Genomic DNA, 22,036 nt, shown 5'->3' on the forward strand with positions numbered 1-22,036 from the left:
GCACAAAAGGTCACTTTGCCATAGCTAGGGTATGTAGAAAGGGTGCTAGGGCAATGAACCCTGCTAACAAATAGTGACTGTCCAATGCTTTATTTATATGGATCACCTAACTCAATGATTGATAAGTGTTTGGTAAAGCAGAGGTCTTGCAATAAGGAATTCATGCAGTGAGAATATTGGAAAATTATATAACTTTTCATTTTGAATAACCTGTCTTTGCTATAAAATAAATTACATGTAAGATATATTTCTGATGATTTCACAGAATCACTCAATGCCCTTGAAGACAACGATCTGGACGCCCTCATGGCTGACCTTGTTGCTGACTGCAAAGATGCAGAACTGAGAGTTACCGGTCAAAGCTACAATAACGTTCCTCCCTTCCCTAATGAAGACTTCATAAACAATTATTCTCATAATGTGGCTACTGGTTTCATGGATGATCTCCCACCACCACCTCCGAGTGCATGGGAAACGGACCTTCCTCCTCCACCACCGGATCCTGAAGAACGAAAGACTGAGGTAGAAAAACATAAAGAAAGGGCATTCTCATAACTTTTACATGGGTGACTATGCCACTATTGAAGGGTTACTCCAGCGGGGCGAAAAAAATGTTTTTCCTTTCTTTCAAATCAACCAGTGTCATAAAGTTATATAGTTTTGTAATTTAATCCTATTTTTTTTAAAAAAACTCAAGTCTTCCAGTACTAATCAGCTGCTTTATGCTCTGCAGGAAGTAGTGTATTCTCTCTGCTGCCACCTCTATCCATGAAAGCAATGGTTTAGAGCAGGAGAGGTTTTTTATGGGGATTTGCTCCTGCTCTGGACAGTTCCTGACATGGACAGAGGTGGCAGCAGAGAGCACTGTATCAGACTTGAGAAAATACACGATTTCCTGCAGGACATACAGCAGCTAATAAGTACTGGAAGACTTGAAATTTTTAAAAAGAAGTAAATTACAAATATATAACTTTATATATAACTTTCTGACACCAGTTGATTTGAAAGGAAAAAACGAAATTTTGCTGGAGTACCCCTTTAAAGTACCTTATTATTTGAGTAAAGCGTAAAAAACGGGGGTGTCGTGTAATGCTTCATTTTGCCCTTGTGTGGCGCTACTGGGAATTTGAAAACTTACTGATGGTTTTCCTAATATGCATTAATTCACATAATATAGGGTAATTCCACCTGCAAACAAGGGAATGGGGCGCCATTCTCTGTAGTTAGTGGTTCCACCAGTCATAGTCACCCAAGACCACCAGATGCCCACCATTGTATAGACAGACGTCACATGCTTTCCATTGGGCTCCTGGTTTATCTTGTATTTCGCCTACAAGGCTAAAGTATGGCTTAGTATGAGAACCGAAAACAGCAGTTGTAGCTGACTTTACAGTCTCATGAGGAAGTTCTTATATAATATTTGATTTTTTTTTTTTACGGGCATTACATTTTTTTTTTATATATATATATATATATATATATAAACCCGAACGCTCGGCATCAGATTCCCGCTGTCTGGCCGCTCCGTGCAGCGGATGGATACAGCGGGAGGACCGCCTGGAATACTGGGATACAGCCTATGGCAATGGCTGTATCCCAGTTTTCCAGGCGGTCCTCCCCCTGTATCCACCCTCTCCAGAAAGGGCAGACAGCGGGAATCATTGCCGAGAGTTCGGGTTCGTACGAACCTGAACCGAACTCGGTTCGGACCATCCCTAATGTTATGTAATATGTTTAGTTTCACCACAACGGGGAAATCATACAGCTTTTTTTTTCTCACTATTATTGTAGGATGCAGAGTCAAAAGCCAAAGCTGACAAGATACAACTGGCTCTGGGCAAAATGAAGGAGGCCAAGGTTAAAAAGGTAAGTAAGGCAAAAAATACGCACACACTGAGGGTCGGACTGAACCAATATCGTACTGGACAATCCTCCGGTGGGTCTAGCCTAGAAATGTAACAAGTGTACCGATAATAAAACATTTTTGGAACAGTGGTCAGATCAGAATTACATAGACAAGCTACAGCCTCACATCATGTCGTGGATCCAAATTTACAAGTAGAAGCTCAGAAACTGAGTCACAAAAGTAACGAGGTATTAAATAAAAAGTTATACTTACCTACCCCTGATCCCCTGCAGCTCCTGCTCAGCTTCTTCCAGTCCCTCCATGCTTGTCTCTTCTGTCTGTTTACCAGATGAGTGGTTGGAGCAGGACCTGCTTGCTCGGCCAATCAATGGCCACAGTGGTGTCCCTTCTAAGACAGTGATTGGCTGAGAGGGCAGGTCCTTCTCCAACCTCTCATCTTGGAAGCAGGCGAAGAGACCAGCTTCAGGGGACTGGAGAGAGCAAGATAGGAGATGGCTGGTAAGCGGCATGACTTTTTTTTCTTTCTCTTCAGCCCTACCACTAAATGAAATTTTTAGTGACACTGAAACACCCCTTTAAACCTACCCAAAAAGTGGGCAAAAGTGGGCGTATTTAGGACATTCTTCATCTCACGAATGAGGGGTCCTGATTTTAACACATAGGCTGGGTTCACTCTGCGTATAAAACCGGCCGTTCTGTGACCCGACTGGATGATGTTCATTTCTGGTAAATCCGGGCGCACCCATGTGCGTCCGCATCCCAATTCACCGCTGCACAGAATGGAGCGTGTGGCCGGAGACGCACGCTCCATTGTGTGAACTGACAGGTCTGTGCGGCCGCTATTCAATGAATAGCGGCTGCAGAAAACTGACATGTCAGTTTTTCGTGCAGCCAGATGGAATCCCGGCTGGAGTGTATACAATGTGTACGATTCGGCCGGGATTCCATTCATTCCAATAAAATATATGTTTTGTATAAATCACGGCCGTTGTTGCAAATTGCCCTGATTTATACAAAACATTGTGTGAACATAGCCTTAAAATATAAGGGTACTATTACACGGAAAGATAATCGGCTGAATCCGCCCTATCCGGCCGATTATCATTCTGTGTAATAAACAAATCATCAGCTGATCGTTGATATAGGTTTGGACTTATAATTGTCGGGCACCGACCGCTCATCGCTACGTGTAATAGCGGCGCGTGGCCGGCGGCTGACGATTTGTAAAGAGCATACATTACCTATCCATGGTCCAAGATTCCTCCTGTGCTCTGCTTCTCCCCTGGTCCCGCATGCTGCAGCTTCAGAACGGCCTGTCTTAGTTGACCGCGGCGGTCCCGGCCAGTGATTGGCTGAGCAGCCTGTCAGCTAAGACAGGCCGTTCTGAAGCTGTAGCGCGCGGGACCCGGGAAGAAGTGGACCGCAAAAGGAGCCCTGGACCATGGATAGGTAATGTATGCTGTTTAAAGCAAGAGCTGCAAGGACATCAGTCCTTGTTAAATGATTATCAGGCTGTGTAATAGGCCCAATAAACGAGTGCTGATCTAGTAGTTGTTTACAGTTATTATCGGGCCCCCCATCGGGCCGTGTAAAAGGACCCTAGCTATCATGAGGGTCCGGTGAAATCCGCGCTGCCAGCGCTAGTTCTGGTCTCCATGACGATGAACACACACGAGACCGTAATGCACGCGACCCAAATTTGGCACGTGTACGTGTTTGTCACCATGGAGACCCAAACTTCCGCAGACAGCGTACACTTAAAACTGTTGGCGCAGCAGGAGTAAATATTCAGTTTCCTTTCCTAGCCCTGTATCTAAATAGCAAGGCAGAGGGGTTTATTGTTGTCCCCCACCCCAATACCCGGCACCCAATCTTAGGGAATATGTCTCTCCAGATCCACAAGTATATAACATGACTCAAGTGGATATATCACCCATGATTTACGGCACTAAGTTTTACATAACTCGTACAGTTAACATGACCGATTTATGTATCTGTACCATTATGGTTAACATGTACCCTAGTGTTCTTTGGTACTATTTCGGACATGATTGATTACTATTATGGTGATACTATGATGGTGCTTTTACAGAAATGACAATACACTTTCTTATGTGTTTAAGCAAGCATGACGTATCATAAGCAGTGCCCAGCTGGCAGCTTGGGGTCATATACAGCCCACCAGTATTATATCTCTAGCTGTGTCTTCAGGAAGCACCTGCAGCACAATGAATCTCTGACGTTGCCAGAAATAGAAAGAATCGTTACAATGTGAGAGCGAGAGAGAAGTGCCAGGCTACATCTACCGCTGCTGCCAGGTCATGATACAGGAGGAGCCGGACTTTTAGGGATTTTTGGTTCTAAATAGAATAAATATGCTGTACAGAGGATTGGATTGGATTACGAGTATAATTCGTTCCAGGACTGTGCTTGTAATCCAAATCCACTCTTAAACCAAAGCAAATTTTCCCATAAGAAATCACTGATATGCAGACAATTGGTTCCCCACCCCAAAAATAATGATTGTTTATTCTAAATAACATGTAGAACAGATGAAACAAACATTCAGAAACAGCAGAAGATATTATAAGTTACTGTACAGTATAGCAATCAGCATGTGGTGTATAATGTATAGTAACTGCATAAGCCTGAAAAAACATGAAAACAGAATGGAGGTGGAGATCCCCATAATGCAGTAGTATAGTACAACAGGCTAGAAAAGAGAGGTCTGTGTCAGAGGTCTGTGTGGTCACATGACAGCAATGGGGAACAGCGTTCAGCATGGACCAATCAGGAAGTGAGAATCACAGAGCTGTCCAGGAGGACAGTGACAGAAACTTTATATACAGCAGTGTGTATAGCTGAGTGTGAGTGCAGGCAGATTATAGCAGCAGTGTGTATAGCTGAGTGTGAGTGTGGACACATTATAGCAGGAATGGAGAGGATGGGAAACACAAGGGCTGACAGATCTGCCATGATTTGGAGTGAGGGAGACTTCTTGGGTCAGAATACAGTGCTGTAGACCCCATACACTGTACACTAAAGTCAGCCGAACTGGACGCTGGTGGTGGGTTCAGCCAACAGTGTAAGATGTATGGGCCCCTCTGAACACTCCACTAACAGATAATATCAGTGGAGAAAAGTACAGGCTTAAAGGATTTTCACTGTCTGACCCTTTTTGTTCTTGGAGGGATAAGCCTGTGCCAGAGCCTGAGCTGTCTGGCTGAAGCTTACCCCTTCTCTCTTACTTAGCAGAAATTTTAAATAGATACCCCCACCCCCACCCCGCCCCATAAGATATTACAAATGATGTAAATAACACCTTGGTCAGCATCTGATCCGAGACAATAAAAATACTTGTTATTTTGGGAAAAATTTGTAAATCAAATGAGGCTTTTTACATATTATATTATTGTCACCACCGATTTTAAAATTAGAAAAAAAAAGAAGTAGTTAAAAAAGCACTTTTAAATGCAAACTTTGTCCAGGCTTCATTGAATTTTCATATTCCCTGATTTCCTGTAATATAACTCACTTACGTATGAAACTTAAGTTTTGTGGTACTGGTCTGGTGCAATACCTGCAGTATCGGTCGGACGCATCTGTGTGCGCCAGCATCCCAATTCACCATAGCCAACAATGGAGAGTGGAGCCGCACTCTCCATTGTGTAACCTGTCAGGCTTGTGTGGACGCTATTGAATAAATAGCCGCCGCAGAAAAGTGAAATTTCAGTTTTCCGTGTGGCTGCTAGGGATCTCGACCGGAGTGTATACTTTGGATTCCCTCAGACTACAGTGCATGTAAGTTTTGTATTAATTACAGCCATTGTTGCAAATCGGCAACAACTGCTGTGATTAATACAAAACTTACGTTGTGCGAACATGGCCTTAGAATGGAAGTCAATGGAAAAGCGGATTCAAATGGATGCACACAATTGCATCTGGTTTTGCATTAGTTCCCCCCCCCCCCCATAAAAAGGATATGCTAAATGGACTGCAAAAACACAGTGTGAACACAGCCATAACCCAGCAAAACGTGATCTGAGATCTGCCAATAGACTTTGATCTACTAGGATGAAAAAAGTGTATGTATTGGTTGGGGTGTCTTCATTTGTAGAAAAATTTGCCCAATGTTTGACTATTAGTAAATAGCCTTACCTCCAGACATACAATATAACCATGTCCGAACATAACCAACACTAGCATATCGGTATACTGTATGTCTTCTTTTGGTTACAGCTGATTGTCAAGGTTCACATGACAGACAACAGCACCAAGACCTTGATGGTGGATGAACGTCAAACCGTCCGTGAAATACTGGACAACTTGTTTGAGAAGACTCATTGTGACTGCACGGTGGAGTGGAGTCTGTACGAGGAGAATCCTGAGCTTCAGATTGGTAAGTACTACACTTATTGTATCCTGTTTAAGGCTATGTTCACACAACGTAAAACTACGGCCGCAGTTCTCGCCGCAGAACTACGGCCGTAGTTTTGCGGTGTGTAACAAAGCCTTATGTGCAATGGGATCCCGGCGGAGCGTACACACATCATGTACGCTCCGGCCGGGATCCCATACAGCGCCGGAAAAAACTGACAGGTCAGTTTTCTGCAGCCGGAATTCAGTGAATTCCGTCCGCAAAAAGACCTGACAGTTCCCACAGTGAAGCGAGCGGCTCCGGTGCAGGAGGTATGAAGGGCTCACTGAAAGCCTGGCGGTGGACTCATTCAGTTCAATGGCCTGAATGTAGTCATTTTGTGACAATGTTCGTGAATTTTCCAGCATGTTTACATCATGTCATTAAAAAAAAAATGTTGATATGTTACAGAGACACTTAAAAAGTTTTGATTGGTCAGGGTTTGAGTGTTCAGACCACGAAAGATCAAGAGAATGAGCCGGAGAAGTCTGAGTTCACTCCCGACTCTGTTTTACGTGACCTGGTAGGACTTCCAATGCAAGTCTATGGGGCCATCCAGGTCTCATAGACACAGAGTGGGGAGAGGTATGCATCTTCGTACTAGTTCTACTGATCGGTCAGGATTTGACCCTGAATGATAAAATTTATCGCTAGGATATGTCAAAAGTTTTTATTTTTGACATGTATGCTTTAGAGAATGTTCTGTTGAACTTTCGAGTCCTGGACCCAATGTAGTAACTAGCTGACTATGTTTGGGCCATTCAACTATATGAGACAATGAGACCATTGCTAGGACACTGCAGTTTTTTACACTGACTCAACTCTCTTGGCAGGGTTACGTGTACCAGAAATACATTGGTACAGGGGCGTAGCTAGGGGTTCAGCTTAGGGGGGCGGGGCGAGTGAGTCTCATTGGGCCCCCAACCGATTATGGTACCCATAGGGAACCTCAGTAGGTGTCAATGCTTTCCGAATAATAAAGGGTATTTTCTGCTATATTACTCATAGTGAACAGGGACTGAGAACAGTGGAAAAGACTTTCTACTTTTCACATATATAACCATGTAAAAATTAAAGGAGTTATTCAGCATTACAAAAACATAGCTGTCTTTTTCCAGAAAGAGCGCCACTCTCCTCCAAAGCTTGGATGTGGTAGTGCAGCTCAGTTCCACTAAAAGAGAACTGAACCAAATTGTAACAGCACACACAACATAGAGGAAGCTATGGCGCTGTTTCTGTTTTCTAATTCGCCATTCAGTTTTCTATCTTTTCATCTCATTTCTATCTTTATCTGATATCAGTTAATTCCCCCCCCCACCCAAAGGTAGTATCCTCTATGTAGGCATCCCCTCCAGCACCATCTCATGTAGGTAATCCCCCTGGTATGTATTCCCCGTGCAGCCACCCCCTTCCCCAGCAGTAATCTCCCTGGTAATCCAACTGGTAGTTAGACACCCCCACCACCATCACTGTGAATAGACTGTACCTCCAAATTAGGTACCCCCTATTCAGTTAGCCAACACATCCCATACCCCAACCCGCATAGATAACATCCTTCTCAGAAGTTAGCCCCAACCACATAGGTCTCCTCCTCTATAACTAAGGAAACAAAAGCCATACTTACCTGCTGTGCGGTTGCAGTACTGTAGTCCTCTCATGTCAACTCTCTCCCTACTCTGTGAGAACATGAGTGACCTCACTCATGTCCCACAGCTCTAAGGGAGGGAACGGCCTCTTGTGGCCACAGCAGTCATTGGCAGGGTGGAGAGCCTTTTCAATCACCGTGCCGCATTCAACCGTATGTTCTCCTCGCATTAGGCACAGCATTTTCTAGCCACGTGGGCCCCCCAGGAGCACGTAGTGCTGGCCAGGGGCCACCTACAACCAATAGACATTTGTTAAGTTTGTCTGCAAAAGCAATAGCTTTTGCGGACAGCATTAACTGGTGAAATCTTCAGTGGGCCCCCTGCCTGTGTGGGCCCGGGAGCAGCTGCTCCCTCTGCCCCCATCAAATTACGCTACTGCATTGGTACGATGTAAATCTAGATTAATCCATGTTATACAGATTGTATCCTGGTATTAAAGGGATTATCCAGCGCTACAGAAACATGGTCACTTTCTTCCAGAGACAGCATCGCTCTTGTTTCCAGTTTGGGTGCAGGTTTTGTAACTCAGCTCCATTGAAGTGAAAGGAGCTTATTTGCAAACTACACCTGAACTGTAGACAAGAGCGGTGCTGTCTCTGCAAGAAAGTGACCATGTTTTTGTAGCGCTGGATAACCCCTTAAATAAATTCTATTTACCCATACTATACCTCTGCACACAGTTATATCCTATTTTCCGGCAATATTCTACCCAGGAGGCATTGCCATGACAATAGCTTCCATTGAAGTCAATAGGAGCGGGGTTTGGGTGTGAGGGCACGAATGTGGATGTGAGGTGAAATGAAGCAACGTTCATCTCAATACATCTTCATATCGTCTTTCAGAGAGATTCTTTGAAGACCATGAGAACATTGTGGAAATCCTTTCAGACTGGACCAGAGACAGTGAGAACAAAATATACTTTGTGAAGAAGGCGGAAAAATATGCCGTGTTTAAGAACCCTCAGGTAAGTGCCGGGTGTATACCTATCGTCATGGCTGCTTCTATTCATATAATCTATAACTCTGGGTAATAACATTGCGGGAGATTTATGGTGCTGTCTTATAATAAGTCACCTTGTTGCCCATAGCAACCGATCACATTTTATGAGCCCCTATCATCCTATGGACGTACCTGTATGCCCCCTTGCAGGAAGGGGTTAAAGGGGTTCTCCCATCTCACTAAGTTATTTACAGGATAGGGGATAAGAAGCTGACCGGTGGGGAGCTGACTGCTAGGCCCCAACCCTGATCATGAAAACTGCAGAGAAAATAGAACGAACCACATGTGGTCCAGCACAGCGCCATTTATTGTCCAAGGGACGCTGAACATTGCCGAGTGTAGCTTTGAACTTGGAAATGTTTAACGGCCCCATAGAGAATGAATGAAGGGCTGGCTGTACACACACGCACACACACATGCACATATACACACACACACATGCACATATACACACACATACACACACAGGGCATTCTGCTCATTCTGGGGACAATTCAGCATAACACCCAACTGGTGGCAAGGGCCACAACACACTGGAGCGCTACACCAGCACGGATGACTGGCACTAAATGAGTAGATGGACCATAAAACAGATGATAGATAGATAGATAGATAGATAGATAGATAGATAGATAGATAGATAGATAGATAGATAGATGTTATTACATGATTTGCTCCCATCTATCCCACTCACAGATGTAACAGTAATGCGCTAATCATCTTAATTACTGTAGGATTTTTCCATCTGGCGTTCTCCTCTCGCTGTATATCATTTACATAGTAATGTGACCTTTACCGGGTAAACACAATTGTGCTCATCATACGGAGCAGCTGAAGGAATATCACCACCACAACTGCGGCAGGTCTCTCATTATGGAGACATTTACACGTTACCGTTCTACATAAGTGACCACCAACTAAGATCCGAAACCGCTGATGTTTCTAAACAATTCCTCTAAACAGCCAAAAAAAAAACATAAAACATACAACACTGAGCACAGCCCCCAATAGACTGAAGTCATATTGTAACATATCATTAACCGAGAAAATAAGTTAAAATATAAGAAGTACTCTGGGTATACAGTAACAATAGGCCGGGCCGGGAAGACTAAACAAATAGTTGTCGGCCTGTGATGAATTCCACCTGTGGGCACAGGACGCACACTTAAAGGAATTTTGAGAGTAATATTTATTATCTAACATCAGACTTCTCCAGCCAGGAAAGAGCAATGAGTCACAGATGAGGAGGATTTATACATGAAGGTTTTAAGCCTGAAGTAAAAATGTTATGTTTGCATTAATTTAAAGGGATTGTCCAATTCAGAAAACACATGTTATTATATCCTTTTAGGGAATTCTGAGTTAATAATCAAGGGTGGGAGCTCAGTTCAAGGTTACAAAAGGTTGACCTGTCCTGTCCATGATTTGAGAAGGTAATGTGTTATGCGTAGTATCTCCTGTGGTGGCGCTGTGGGAAACCGGCTTATAATGTACAGTATCTAGTAGATAATTTAGCTTTCCACCAGATAGAAGAAAAATGCCTCTAGTACCACCTACTGGAGGTCTCCACAGGAAGTAAAACTACCACTGTATATGGCCCACCACTAGTTGGCAGTATAGAGACACATATAGCAGGGGTATTCTACAACTTTTAGTGAAGGTCCACTTACCGGGGTCTATTGTCAGGTGAAGGTCCGAGCTGAACATCATTGGTAAATGTGATGCGCTCCCCAAGTAGTATATAATCCCCCTGTACCCTCCCCTAGTAGTATATAGCCCCCCCTGTGCACTCCCCCAATAGTATATAGACCCATGTGCGCTCCCCCAATGGTATATAGACCCCTGTGCGCTCCTCCAGTAGTATATAGCCCCCCTGTACACTCCCCAAATAGTATATAGCCCCCCTGTGCACTCCCCCAATAGTATATAGCGCCCCTGTGCGCTCCCCCAGTAGTATATAGACCACCGCTTTGTGCTCCCCAGTAGTATATAGCCCCCAGTGCGCTCCCCCAGTAATATATAGTCCCCCTGTGCTCCCCCAGTAGTATATAGCACCCCTGCTGTGTGCTCCCCCTACCATATAGCATATAACATACACAAAACAAACACTTATACTCACCTGGGTCTGGGTGTCTCCTCTTCTCTTTGCCTCTTGAGGCCGCACTGCAGGGGTCACAAAAGGCCGTCTTCCCTTGTCCTGGCGTCGGTGCTCCGGTGACGTTACCCATGCACCAAAACCAGAGACAGGACAGATCGGCCTCTTGTGACCGCTGCATTCACAAGAGTGACTGACAGGGAGGGAGCCGATAGCTCCCTCCCTGTCAGTGCTATAGCATGGTAACTATGAGCGCTCATTACGAGCGCTCATAGTTACTGTGCAAAGGGGACCGCATTCGGACCGCGGCCCTCCAGTTGAGGACCCCTGATATATAGTATAAGCATCTGCTGACAGAGTATCCTGCACACACAGCAGTAGGACCAGCACATTATTAGGCAGCTGGCTGTAATGTTAAGGTTGATAACAGGTGTATAAAATGTATGTAGTCATTACTACTTAAAGGGGTACTCCTGTGTGTTTTTTTTCTTTCAAATCAACTAGTGTCATCAAGTTATTTAGATTTGTAATTTACTTTTATTTAAAAAAAAGTCTTCCAGTACTTACCAGCTGCTGTATGTCCTGTAGGAAGTGGTGTATTCTTTACCGTCGGACACAGTGCTCTTGGCTGCCACCTCTGTCCAGAGCAGGAGAGGTTTTCTATATGGGATTTGCTACTGCTCTGTGCAGTTCCTGACATGGACAGAGGTGTCAGCAGAGAGCTGTGTCAGACTGGAAAGAATACACCACTTCCTGCAGGACATACAGCAGCTGGTAAGTACTGGAAGGCTTGAGATTTTTAAAAAGAAGCAAAATTACAAATCTGTATAACTTACGGACACCAGTTTATAACTAAATGGGAATAAAGTTAATGAACACATAACATCCCTATCATAGAGCCACAACCTGCGATTGCTATAGGCCACGTAAAAACTGCAAGACTTGTATTTTTAGCCGTCGGCTATACCGATAAGAAGATTTTCTGAGCTCAATGAAACCATTAGACGCCATTAGATGCGGTGGCGCACATGCTTGTATTCTCCTTGCCTGTGTTATTCTAAGCTAGGCTCCCATCCAGCACAATATAAACAGTAGTGGTGAACATTGGAATAAAAGCATGACGCTATAATTGCAACTGTCTAAATATTTCTCTTTCTGTGTCCGTCCCGCGGCGTCGGCCATTATGACTGAAGGTTTTATACACACGGCTTATTCTCCAGGGCTATTCATCCACCACCTTATCTGACATCTCAATTAAGTCTGGAGATTATAAGGTTATAGCCCTTGTGAGAAATATATATACTGAGGTGTTTCATATAAACGTTTCCATCGGTTTCCCCTCGACTACACAATATAACGTATTCACCCAAGTGGACAACTTCTATTATTAAAGTTAAAGCCCCCCACTGATAATCTGAGGTTGTTTTACCACCAAGACTCCCAGCCATCTGCTGTCATCTTGCATTCAATTTAACTGCAGTGCCCCCGCAGGGAGAGTGAAGTATTACACAATTCTCATAGAAAGCTATAAGTTGTCTATGTATTGCAAGGCTGCAGTTCCTGACACAGCCACTGGAGGCAGCGGAGGGGCCATGTCACCCCTTATTGCTGCCACTGAAGGTAAAAATGTAAAAAAAAAGAAGAAGAAGAATAAGAATACAAATAAAAGAGTTGCTTCAATTTACCGAAGTCCTATAGCTTTATTAAAGGGTTACAGCAAAAAAAAATAATAATAATTAAATTAACTGGTGCCAGAGATTTGTAATTTATTTCTATTAAAAAATCCCAAGCCTTACAATACTTATCAGCTGCTGTATGTCCTGCAGAAAGTGGTGTATTTAATCCAGTCTGGAGAGTGGGGAATGTTTTCTATGGGGATTTGCTGCTGCTCTGGGCAGTTCCTGACATGGACAGAGGTGGCAGCAGAGAGCACTGTGTCAGACTGGAGAGAATACATCACTTCCTGCAGGACATAATGCAGCTGATAAGTACTGGATTTTTAATATATGTAAATTAAAAATCTCTGGCACTCTCTGACAACTGTTGATTTGAAAGATTTCTTTCCTTTTTCGTTTGAGTACCCCTTTAATGAAATTTAACATAAGAAATAGTTTTTATAAACCAGGTTACACATTGAAGGACTTTAGGTTGGTTCTTAAGTAATTTTCTATTTTATAATGCCAAGATGTCCAGGACTTAACCCAGCAAACCTTCCCCATATATATCTTTATCTATGAATAATTTGGGAACCAGGAAATATCAAATATTTAAAAAAACAACATATTAATGTAGACAATGAAGAATGACCACCAGGTAAGACCCACTGAAATGTTGATTTGCAAGGAAATGGCTCATGTAACATAAGCCCATTACCTGAATGCATCATATAGCGGATCTGGTTACTGATTATGGAAAATCTCTCATCAAACATGGGGTCAAAAGATGATTTGCCTGACTGAGCATCAGAATTCTTTCCTCTCCATCTGTAAGTCATTGAGCATTATGGAAATATAATTCTGTAATGGGAGGAAGCAATGAGGATATGTATGTAATGCATAGTGGTTATTATATGTACAAATACAAAAGGGAGGTATAGGTTTGCTGATAGATCTAGATAGATAGATAGATAGATAGATAGATAGATAGATAGATAGGAGATAGATAGATAGATAGATAGATGATAGATAGATAGATAGATAGGAGATAGATAGATAGATAGGAGATAGATAGATAGATAGATAGATAGATAGATAGATAGATGATAGATAGATAGATAGATAGATAGATAGATAGATAGATAGGAGATAGATAGATAGATAGATAGATGCAAATAGTCCAGGTTGGGAGAAGAATTTCCCCTAGTGTCTGAAAAAAAACCCATCTAAGGCTAGGTTCACACTGCGTTTTTGTGTTTTTGCAAAAACTGATGCATTTGTGTGCATCCGTTTTGATCCGTTTTACCATTGACTTCAATTATAAAAAAAAAACAGATCAAAACTAATCCATTTTTTTTGACGGACACAAAAACATTGCTGACACTATTTTTTTTTGTTTGTTAAAAAAAAAAAACGCAGTGTGAACCCAGCCTAGCAAACCCATACTGCAATACTATCCTTTCATACTATATGTATAAGGGGGTATTTCCACCCTGTATGTATCGCTAGCATACACCATAACACTGGCATCTGTGAGCTCTGACTTCTGGACCCCCTGAGTACAAACCATTAATCATCCGCTGACAAGTCTATAAGCAGGGGATATCCTAAAAGAACCAGATGGAAATATCCCTGTCCCATCCATTCATCATCAGTCATTCATCATGAGTACTGTCACCACCTTGAGATTTGGTTTGCCCAAAGAATCCCTTGTTTTTTTATACCTTGAAGTCTAAATCACGCAATGTCTTCTACTGGGTATGAACACCCAACACCCATTTGGGAATGCGGGAGATGGCCTTACCTGCCATATAGAGGGCAATATAAGAATTAGGCTATTCAGACTTATCCACCTAGATATCAGTAGAATGAGCGGGGAGAGAAGTAAGTAGTCTTTCTCCACTTTCTGTGTAGGTGAGTGGAGTTGCCCATAAATTTACATTATGTGGCCATCTCGATCACGTGACAGAGAGCCAGATGAGAATGCGCTAAATATGCGCTTCTCCATGTTCGTTCTCCCCATCAGTTGAGGTCTGAACACTTAAACTCTGAGGCTATGTTCACACTACGTAAAAGTACGGCCGTTCTTGCCGATGGCAACAACTGCTGTACTTTTACCGCGGTGGAACAATGCCTGTTGTTCTATGGGATCATGGCCGGAGCATATACACATCGTGTGCGCTCCGGCCGGGATCCCATACGCCGCCGCAAACAACTGGCATGTCAGTTTTCTGCGGCCGGAATTCAGTGAATTCCGGCCGCAGAAAGACCTGTCAGTTCACACAGTGAAGCGAGCGGCTCCGGACGCTTGCTTGACTGTGTGCTATGGCAAGCTCTGATGCGGGCGCATCAGAGCTCCACGGCCGAAAGATCATCCGGACGGTACTTAAGTACCGGCCGAGATGATCCGGCCAGAGACCAGCCGCTCTGTGACCTGGCCGGGGTCACGGAACGTCCGGTCTCTTACGTAGTGTGAACATAGCCTGACTGATCAAAACTTTTGATTTTACTATGATAGTGCCCATTCAAACAGGAAAAGTGGATACGCTCAACTTAAGTGGTATCTATGGTGCCAGTTTGAGTGTGTCAGAGAGTTAGTTCCTGGGATAGATGGATCCATGAAGTGACAGAGAAACCCCACCACTTGGCTCCTAATGGTAGGAGGTAGTTGGCCAACCAGAGGTCCACAAAGACATAGACAGCTAAGGGGTCCTCAAAAAAATTTTTTCCTCAGTCTTGAAGAAAACTAGCAGAAGAGTGTCCCTCAGGTCAGGGCAAAGCTGGTAAACAGAATTTCTTCAACAAGAAGCCAGACGACTAACTAAGGTTGAGCAGACTTGCCAAACTACTCAGGTTCTGCAACGTTCTCCGAACCCAAATGCTCAGCGTGTGACTCCCACCAGCTGGATGCCATCTTAGGGAGTCCTGGAAAACATGGATACAGCCATTTCCTGCAAGCAGATTGAGAAAACGTTGCCGAACCCGAACAGTTCGCCAAGTCTGCTCAACACTACTCATATAAAGGGGCCATATACGCTAGCTCCACCTTCTTACCAGAAAGGGTTAACATATTTTTACCACCTGCCAACACATGGTACAAGACAGTAATGCAATAATGCAGGGTGCAGTGCTAAGATTTAAGACGGTATCACTCAGGATACACTTCATCAGACCTTACAAAAATACCTTTCAGATGACCTTGATAGTACAAGACGTGATGAAGATGACATTGCGTAAGATGTCAACGTATCAGCGCTTGGTTGTATATTGGGTGATACCAATGAGTCATAGATAAGTTATTCGCCCACATGGACTATTTATCCACAGTCTTTATTATACACTTCATTAGTAAACTATAGAGTGCATCTAGGCCATAGGACTCCATGTACAACATATCCCTCTTATGGACGGTAACTTCTATCTAAGACAAGCAGCTCCAGATGTGTTGACATCTGATTAGCTCTCCACTTCAAGGAATGATGTACAGTTTTTTCATCCAACAATTTTTTCATGTTTCTGGCTACATTTAGTTTTGTTTTGTTTTTTACTTTTATATTGTATTTTGTTTGCATACATGGTCATATTCAGATGCCATATTACTATGTTTGGTCTGGAGTCTGTATTACTTCAGGGCATCTAGTGTCTGTATCCTTTAGCATGTCTGGTAAAAGTCTGTATTTGTTTACAATAGCGATAAGCAAACCCGCCAAATGTTTGGGTTCATCCGACCCTGAATGCTTAGCATTAGACTCCCGCTGCCTGGAGAAGTTGGCTATAGCCATAGGCCATAGGTTGTATCCATGTTTTCCAGGACTCCCTAGGGCAAACAACTTCATTTGAGTTCTGGTGTTTATATATTATTTATGGATTCTGCTCTGGGGTCTGTATTACTTTACAATGTCTGGGGTCTATATTTTTTTACAGTGTCTGGTCTGGGGTCTGTGTTTGTTTAAAGGGTGCAGTCTAAGGTCTGTATTACTTTAGGTTGTCTGGTGTCTATATTTGTATGGATTCTGCTCTGGGGTCTGTATTTGTTTAGAGAGTATGGTCTAGGGTCTGTATTACTTTAGGTTGTCTGGTGTCTTTATTCTTTACAGTGTCTGGTTTGGGGTCTGTGTTTGTTTAGAGGGTGCGGTCTAGGGTCTGTATTACCTTAGGGTGTCTGGTGTCTTTATTCTTTACAGTGTCTGGTCTGGGGGCTGTGTTTGTTTACAGGGTGCGCTCTAGGGTCTGTATTACTTTAGGGTGTATGGTGTCTATATTCCTTACAGTGTCTGGTCTGGGGGCTTTGTTTGTTTAGAGGGTGCGGTCTAGGGTCTGTATTACCTTAGGGTGTCTGGTGTCTATATTCTTTACAGTGTCTGGTCTGGGGGCTGTGTTTATTTAGAGGGTGCGGTCTAGGGTCTGTATTACCTTAGGGTGTCTGGTGTCTATATTCTTTACAGTGTCTGGTCTGGGGGCTGTGTTTATTTAGAGGGTGCGCTCTAGGGTCTGTATTACTTTAGGGTGTCTGGTGTCTATATTCCTTACAGTGTCTGGTCTGGGGGCTGTGTTTGTTTAGAGGGTGCAGTCTAGGGTCTGTATTACTTTAGGGTGTCTGTTGTCTTTATTCCTCAGAATGCCTGGTTGGGGGGGCTGCATTTTTTCTGGGCTCTGGTCTGAGGTCTGTATTGTTTTAGCATTTCTGGTGTCTATATTGTTTACTGTGCCTGGTCAGGGTCTGCATTTGTTTAAGGGGTTTGGTCTAGAGTCTGGTGTAAAGTCTGCAATATTTTGGGGGGCCCAGTGCCTATATTTTTTAAATTCTTGTCAAGGTCTGTATTTGTTAAGGGGATCTAGGCTTAAGTCTTCATCAAGTAGTCTGTCCTGGTCTTAGTTTATTTAGGGGGTGTGGTGTCTATAAGTGCTTTGTGGACTTTGGGATCTGTATTTGTTTTGAGTGCCTGATGTGGGGTCTGTATATATAGTCTAGTGACTATATTTTGTCACAGTCTGTATTTGTTTAGGTGGCCTGCTGAATATATTTGTTTATGGACTCTGCTCTGTGGGTCTCTATTTGTTTAGAGGGTATGGCCTAAGGTCTGTATTACTTTAGAGAATCTAGTGTCTATATTCTATAGGGAGTCTTCGGGGTCTGTATTAGTCTAGGAGCATCTGGTGAATATATTTGTTTATGGGCGGTCTGTATTTGTTTAAAAGGTATGGTCTAGGTCTAGGGTCTATATTTTTGGAGTCTGGTTTATATATTTTTTAGGAAGTCTTTCTGGGTCTATATTCATCTAGGGGGTCTGGTGTCTATATACTGGTCTGTGGTGTGCATTACTTCATGGGGCCAGAAATCCCTACTAATGAAGGGTCCTATGGTCCTATTTGTAATTGAACTATATAGGGTTGGGGGCATGTCTTATACAAATGTTTTTAGAGTCTCTCTGCTGTCCCTTTCAGAGGATAGCAAGTGTACGATGAGTAAAATTTGTGTTCGGTAACCTCTATAATAGTACAGCATAATGTAGCCGAAGGTCTGTGTTTGCTTTCCGGTTAGAAAGCGGCTTTTATTTCCCCCCCATAATGAAGATGGATGCCGGTAACCGTGATGTGCGGAATGTTAAGATTTCCCATTGTCGCGGCAGCCGCTGGAGTTGCAGAAAATCTATTAATTCCTGCATGACAGGGCCCTGGTGAAGCCGCTCTCCTCCCTGCTGGAGACCGACTGCTCCATTCTAGGAGATATGAGGTAACCGAACACCATAACAGCTGGAAATAATCAGCACTGTGTTTGGAAATGGTAATCGGCCTCTCTGCGCGGAGAAATTATCATTTAGAAAAATCGCACAGGTATTAAGTATAAGGATGTACGCAAATTGTGTAAATGGAAGGAATAATCCGATTAATCTATGCCCAGCGCAAACAACAAATGTGGCTGCCAGCTGCTGGAGTCACTTACTCTGTTTAGTCACAGAACATGTGTTTTAATGTCAGTGCTTATAACGGATGTATATCGCCCCGAATATGAATGGGGAAGCTCCTACTGGGTGATGCCATATAATGCTCCATTAGGGACAAAAACTTCTTTCTCTCCCTCATCTTCTTCTATAAACATGTTTGCCAATGTTGCTGTGATAGTGGATAGTGAGAGTCCTGTGCAGCACAGACAGAACTACTATGGTATCTATCTAGTGGCAAGGTATCTCCACTATTTGGATAGGTTTGAACCCTGTACACTGTTTGATTTTCCAGAAGTTGGATGCTGCCCTAGGGCCTATGGCTTCAATCATCTTTTTCAGGACTCCCTAGGACGACATCCAACTGGGTATCAAATGCTGAGAATTCAGGTTTTGGACAGCGTTGCCAAACTTAAAGAAGATGTCACTTCCAGGATAACATGGTGACGTCACTTCCTGGATAACATGGTGATGTCACTTCCTGGATAACATGGTGACGTCACTTCCTGGATAAAATGGTGATTTCACTTCCTGGATAACATGGTGATGTCACGACCAGACTCCCAGAGCTGTGCGGGCTGTGGCTGCTGGAGAGGATGATGGCAGGGGGGATGCTCAGTGTCCCTGCAGTGCCCTGTGTCCCTCAGTGTCCCCTGCCATCATCCTCTCCAGCAGCCACAGCCCGCACAGCTCTGGGAGTTGGGTTGTGACATCCCCATGTTATCCAGGAAGTGACATCACCATGTTATCCAGGAAGTGAAGCCTTGATGCAGTAGGAAGTGCAGGAAAAAAAAGCACTTTATAAGCATTTCCCACAACAAGTGGATATTGGTAATTTGTGTAACGTTTGGGGGGCAATACAATACATTAATAATAATTTTTCGCTGGGCTTCTTCTTTGATAGATCCGCTCAACATTATTCTCCACATAGAAGTGAGACGCAGTACCTGACATTGCCTACATTTACTAGACTTTTTTTGATCACTTAACAACCACCACTCTGCTCTAAAAGCAGTGGTCTGGCTGGTGTGTATATACAGTATATCTATAGTCTATAGAGATAAAGGGTGAGATTTATCAAACATGGTGTACAGTGAAACTGGCTCAGTTGCCCCTAGCAACCAATCAGATTCCACCTTTCATTTTCCAAAGAGTCTGTTCAAAATGAAAAGTGGAATCTGATTGGTTGCTAGGGGCAACAGAGCTAGTTTCATTTTACACCATGTTTGATAAATCTCCCTCATAGTGTATATACACTGTATAATATATATATATATATATATATATATATATATATATATATATATATATATATATATATATAATAAAAATCAAAGTCTGTCTGTCTGTCCCAAATAGACTTCCAAACGCCTGAACCGTTTGACCCCAAATTTGGCCCACAGATACATTGGGTGCCCGGGAAGGTTTTAGCGAATATCCCGTCCCCGCCAGATGTACAGGAGGGGAGGGGGAGGGGGAAGAGCGCCCCATAGAGATGAATGGGAAAATCGCCTCACTGCAAACACAGGTGATATAATTAGCTGCAGCAGACACGGCAGTTGGAGCCTTAGCAACCAATAGGATTACTGCTTTCATTTTCACAGGGAGCAATGGTTGCTAGGGAAGCTGCCTCACAACATCCACAGTAATAACTGGTAGACCCCCTACTCCATCTATACAGTACATGTATATACAGGACCCCCTACTTCATCTATACAGTACATGTATATACAGGACCACCTACTCCATCTATACAGTACATGTATATACAGGACTCCCTACTCCATCTATATAGTACATGTATATACAGGACCCCCTACTCCATCTATACAGTACATGTATATACAGGGCCCCCTACTCCATCTATACAGTACATGTATATACAGGACCCCCTACTTCATCTATACAGTACATGTATATACAGGACCCCCTACTCCATCTATACAGTACATGTATATACAGGGCCCCCTACTCCATCTATACAGTACATGTATATACAGAATCGCATGCCCATCATCACCCGCAGATTCCACAGACCGGCCCTACAGCTGTGCCGCCCTCAGGCCTATACCGTGACAAGTATAACCCCTGCAGCTGCCCCGGTCATTGCCCGCTCATAACACCAGCACTGCGGAAGTGGCCCCCAGGGGCCAGGGCATCGCATTTTTGCCGTCACGAACAGGATACAGACTGTGTTGTGCCAACTGTCAGTGTCCCCAGAACTGTACTGCTACCCCCCCCCCCCCCCCCAGAGACTTTGCCGATTACTATGGGGGTGATTGAAGTGTTTCGGGCCCTAAACAGTACACAAGATGGCCGCCGTCTTCTTCAATTTCTGGCTGCGCCACACCCCGGAGAGGAGGGGGTTAACCGCCATGCTGCCAAAGCGCGGGAATCGCCCTGCGCCATAGACTTTGTTGCTGCCTCCCCTGATTGGCTATCTCAGGCCGCTGATGTCACAGTTGCTGGGCAGATTGGGGAGTAGAGCTTTCTGCCCTCTCGCTCCTCCTCCTTCCTCCTCAAAGACACGCTAGAGCGTGACAAGATGGCGGCCCCCGAGAAACGTTTGCCTGCAGCCGCAGCACCAGTGATGCCGGAGCTGCCGGAGAGCAATCCTGCCTGCCTGCTAGCACCCCTCCCATCCTACAGCGACACCAGCTGGGACGCTGCCCCGTCGGACGACGGAAGTCTTCGCCGGGCCTTCATCCCGGCCTCTGCTGATCAGAATGAGGGGCCCATACCTGAGACCAGCATTTCTCCGGGACCCGGTCACTCCAGCACCGCTGACCTCGCTTCTTGTACCGGAGGGTCCTCATCACCGGACAGCGAACAGATTGTAAGTGGACCGGCTCTGTTGTCCTCAGTCCCTGGCCCTAAAGGGGAGAACTCTGCTAAGGCCTTCATATCCCCGGGTCTGTGGCAACCTCCAGGGCGTGATTTGCCGCCCCTGCCGCAATGGATGCTCGGGCCGGGGCCTAAGATTATGCAGCTGATCAAGGACATTCAGCAGGCCCTCGCTGCCCTGTCGCCTGCCACTACAGCTGCCACCGCTATGCCTAGCGCTACTCCTGCAGCTTCCACTACAGCGGGCCCGTCTACTACCGCAGTCCCCTCTACTGCCCCCACTGCTGTGGCTAAGGCTGCCTCTTCTACCACGACCGTCACCTATCATGTGGCCCCCATCATCTCTCCTATCACCACGGTGACGCCCAGCATTGTAGTCACTACGGCATCCAGTGATGCTTCTGCTCCAGGCCCTTCATGCTATCGCTATCCGTGGAAGAAGAAAAAGAAGAAGCCTACTCAGGGTCCTCCAGGACATTTCTGCTAAGTATCCTTACAGAGAACAGAGTCCTTAAACTGTTTTTTTTGTTGTCTAACTGTTTTGTTCCAGGTTGGAAAAAAAAATTGCAAC

At 44.3% G+C, this 22,036-nt stretch overlaps 1 protein-coding gene across 5 annotated transcripts in view; it reads left to right on the forward strand.

The window, feature by feature from the left end:
* Window positions 1-22,036, forward strand: part of APBB1IP (amyloid beta precursor protein binding family B member 1 interacting protein) — a 102,186-nt gene that overhangs the window by 48,252 nt on the left and 31,898 nt on the right. For all 5 annotated transcript variants that reach the window (XM_069959098.1, XM_069959097.1, XM_069959101.1 and 2 more), the window contains 4 exons: window positions 266-522; window positions 1,792-1,866; window positions 6,107-6,266; window positions 8,773-8,894. In XM_069959098.1, coding sequence (XP_069815199.1) covers window positions 266-522; window positions 1,792-1,866; window positions 6,107-6,266; window positions 8,773-8,894 — 614 coding nt within the window. The remainder of the gene's footprint in view (window positions 1-265; window positions 523-1,791; window positions 1,867-6,106; window positions 6,267-8,772; window positions 8,895-22,036) is intronic.

The sequence above is a fragment of the Dendropsophus ebraccatus genome, chromosome 2 (assembly GCF_027789765.1).
Source record: "Dendropsophus ebraccatus isolate aDenEbr1 chromosome 2, aDenEbr1.pat, whole genome shotgun sequence".
Classification (NCBI taxonomy): Eukaryota; Metazoa; Chordata; class Amphibia; order Anura; family Hylidae; genus Dendropsophus; species Dendropsophus ebraccatus.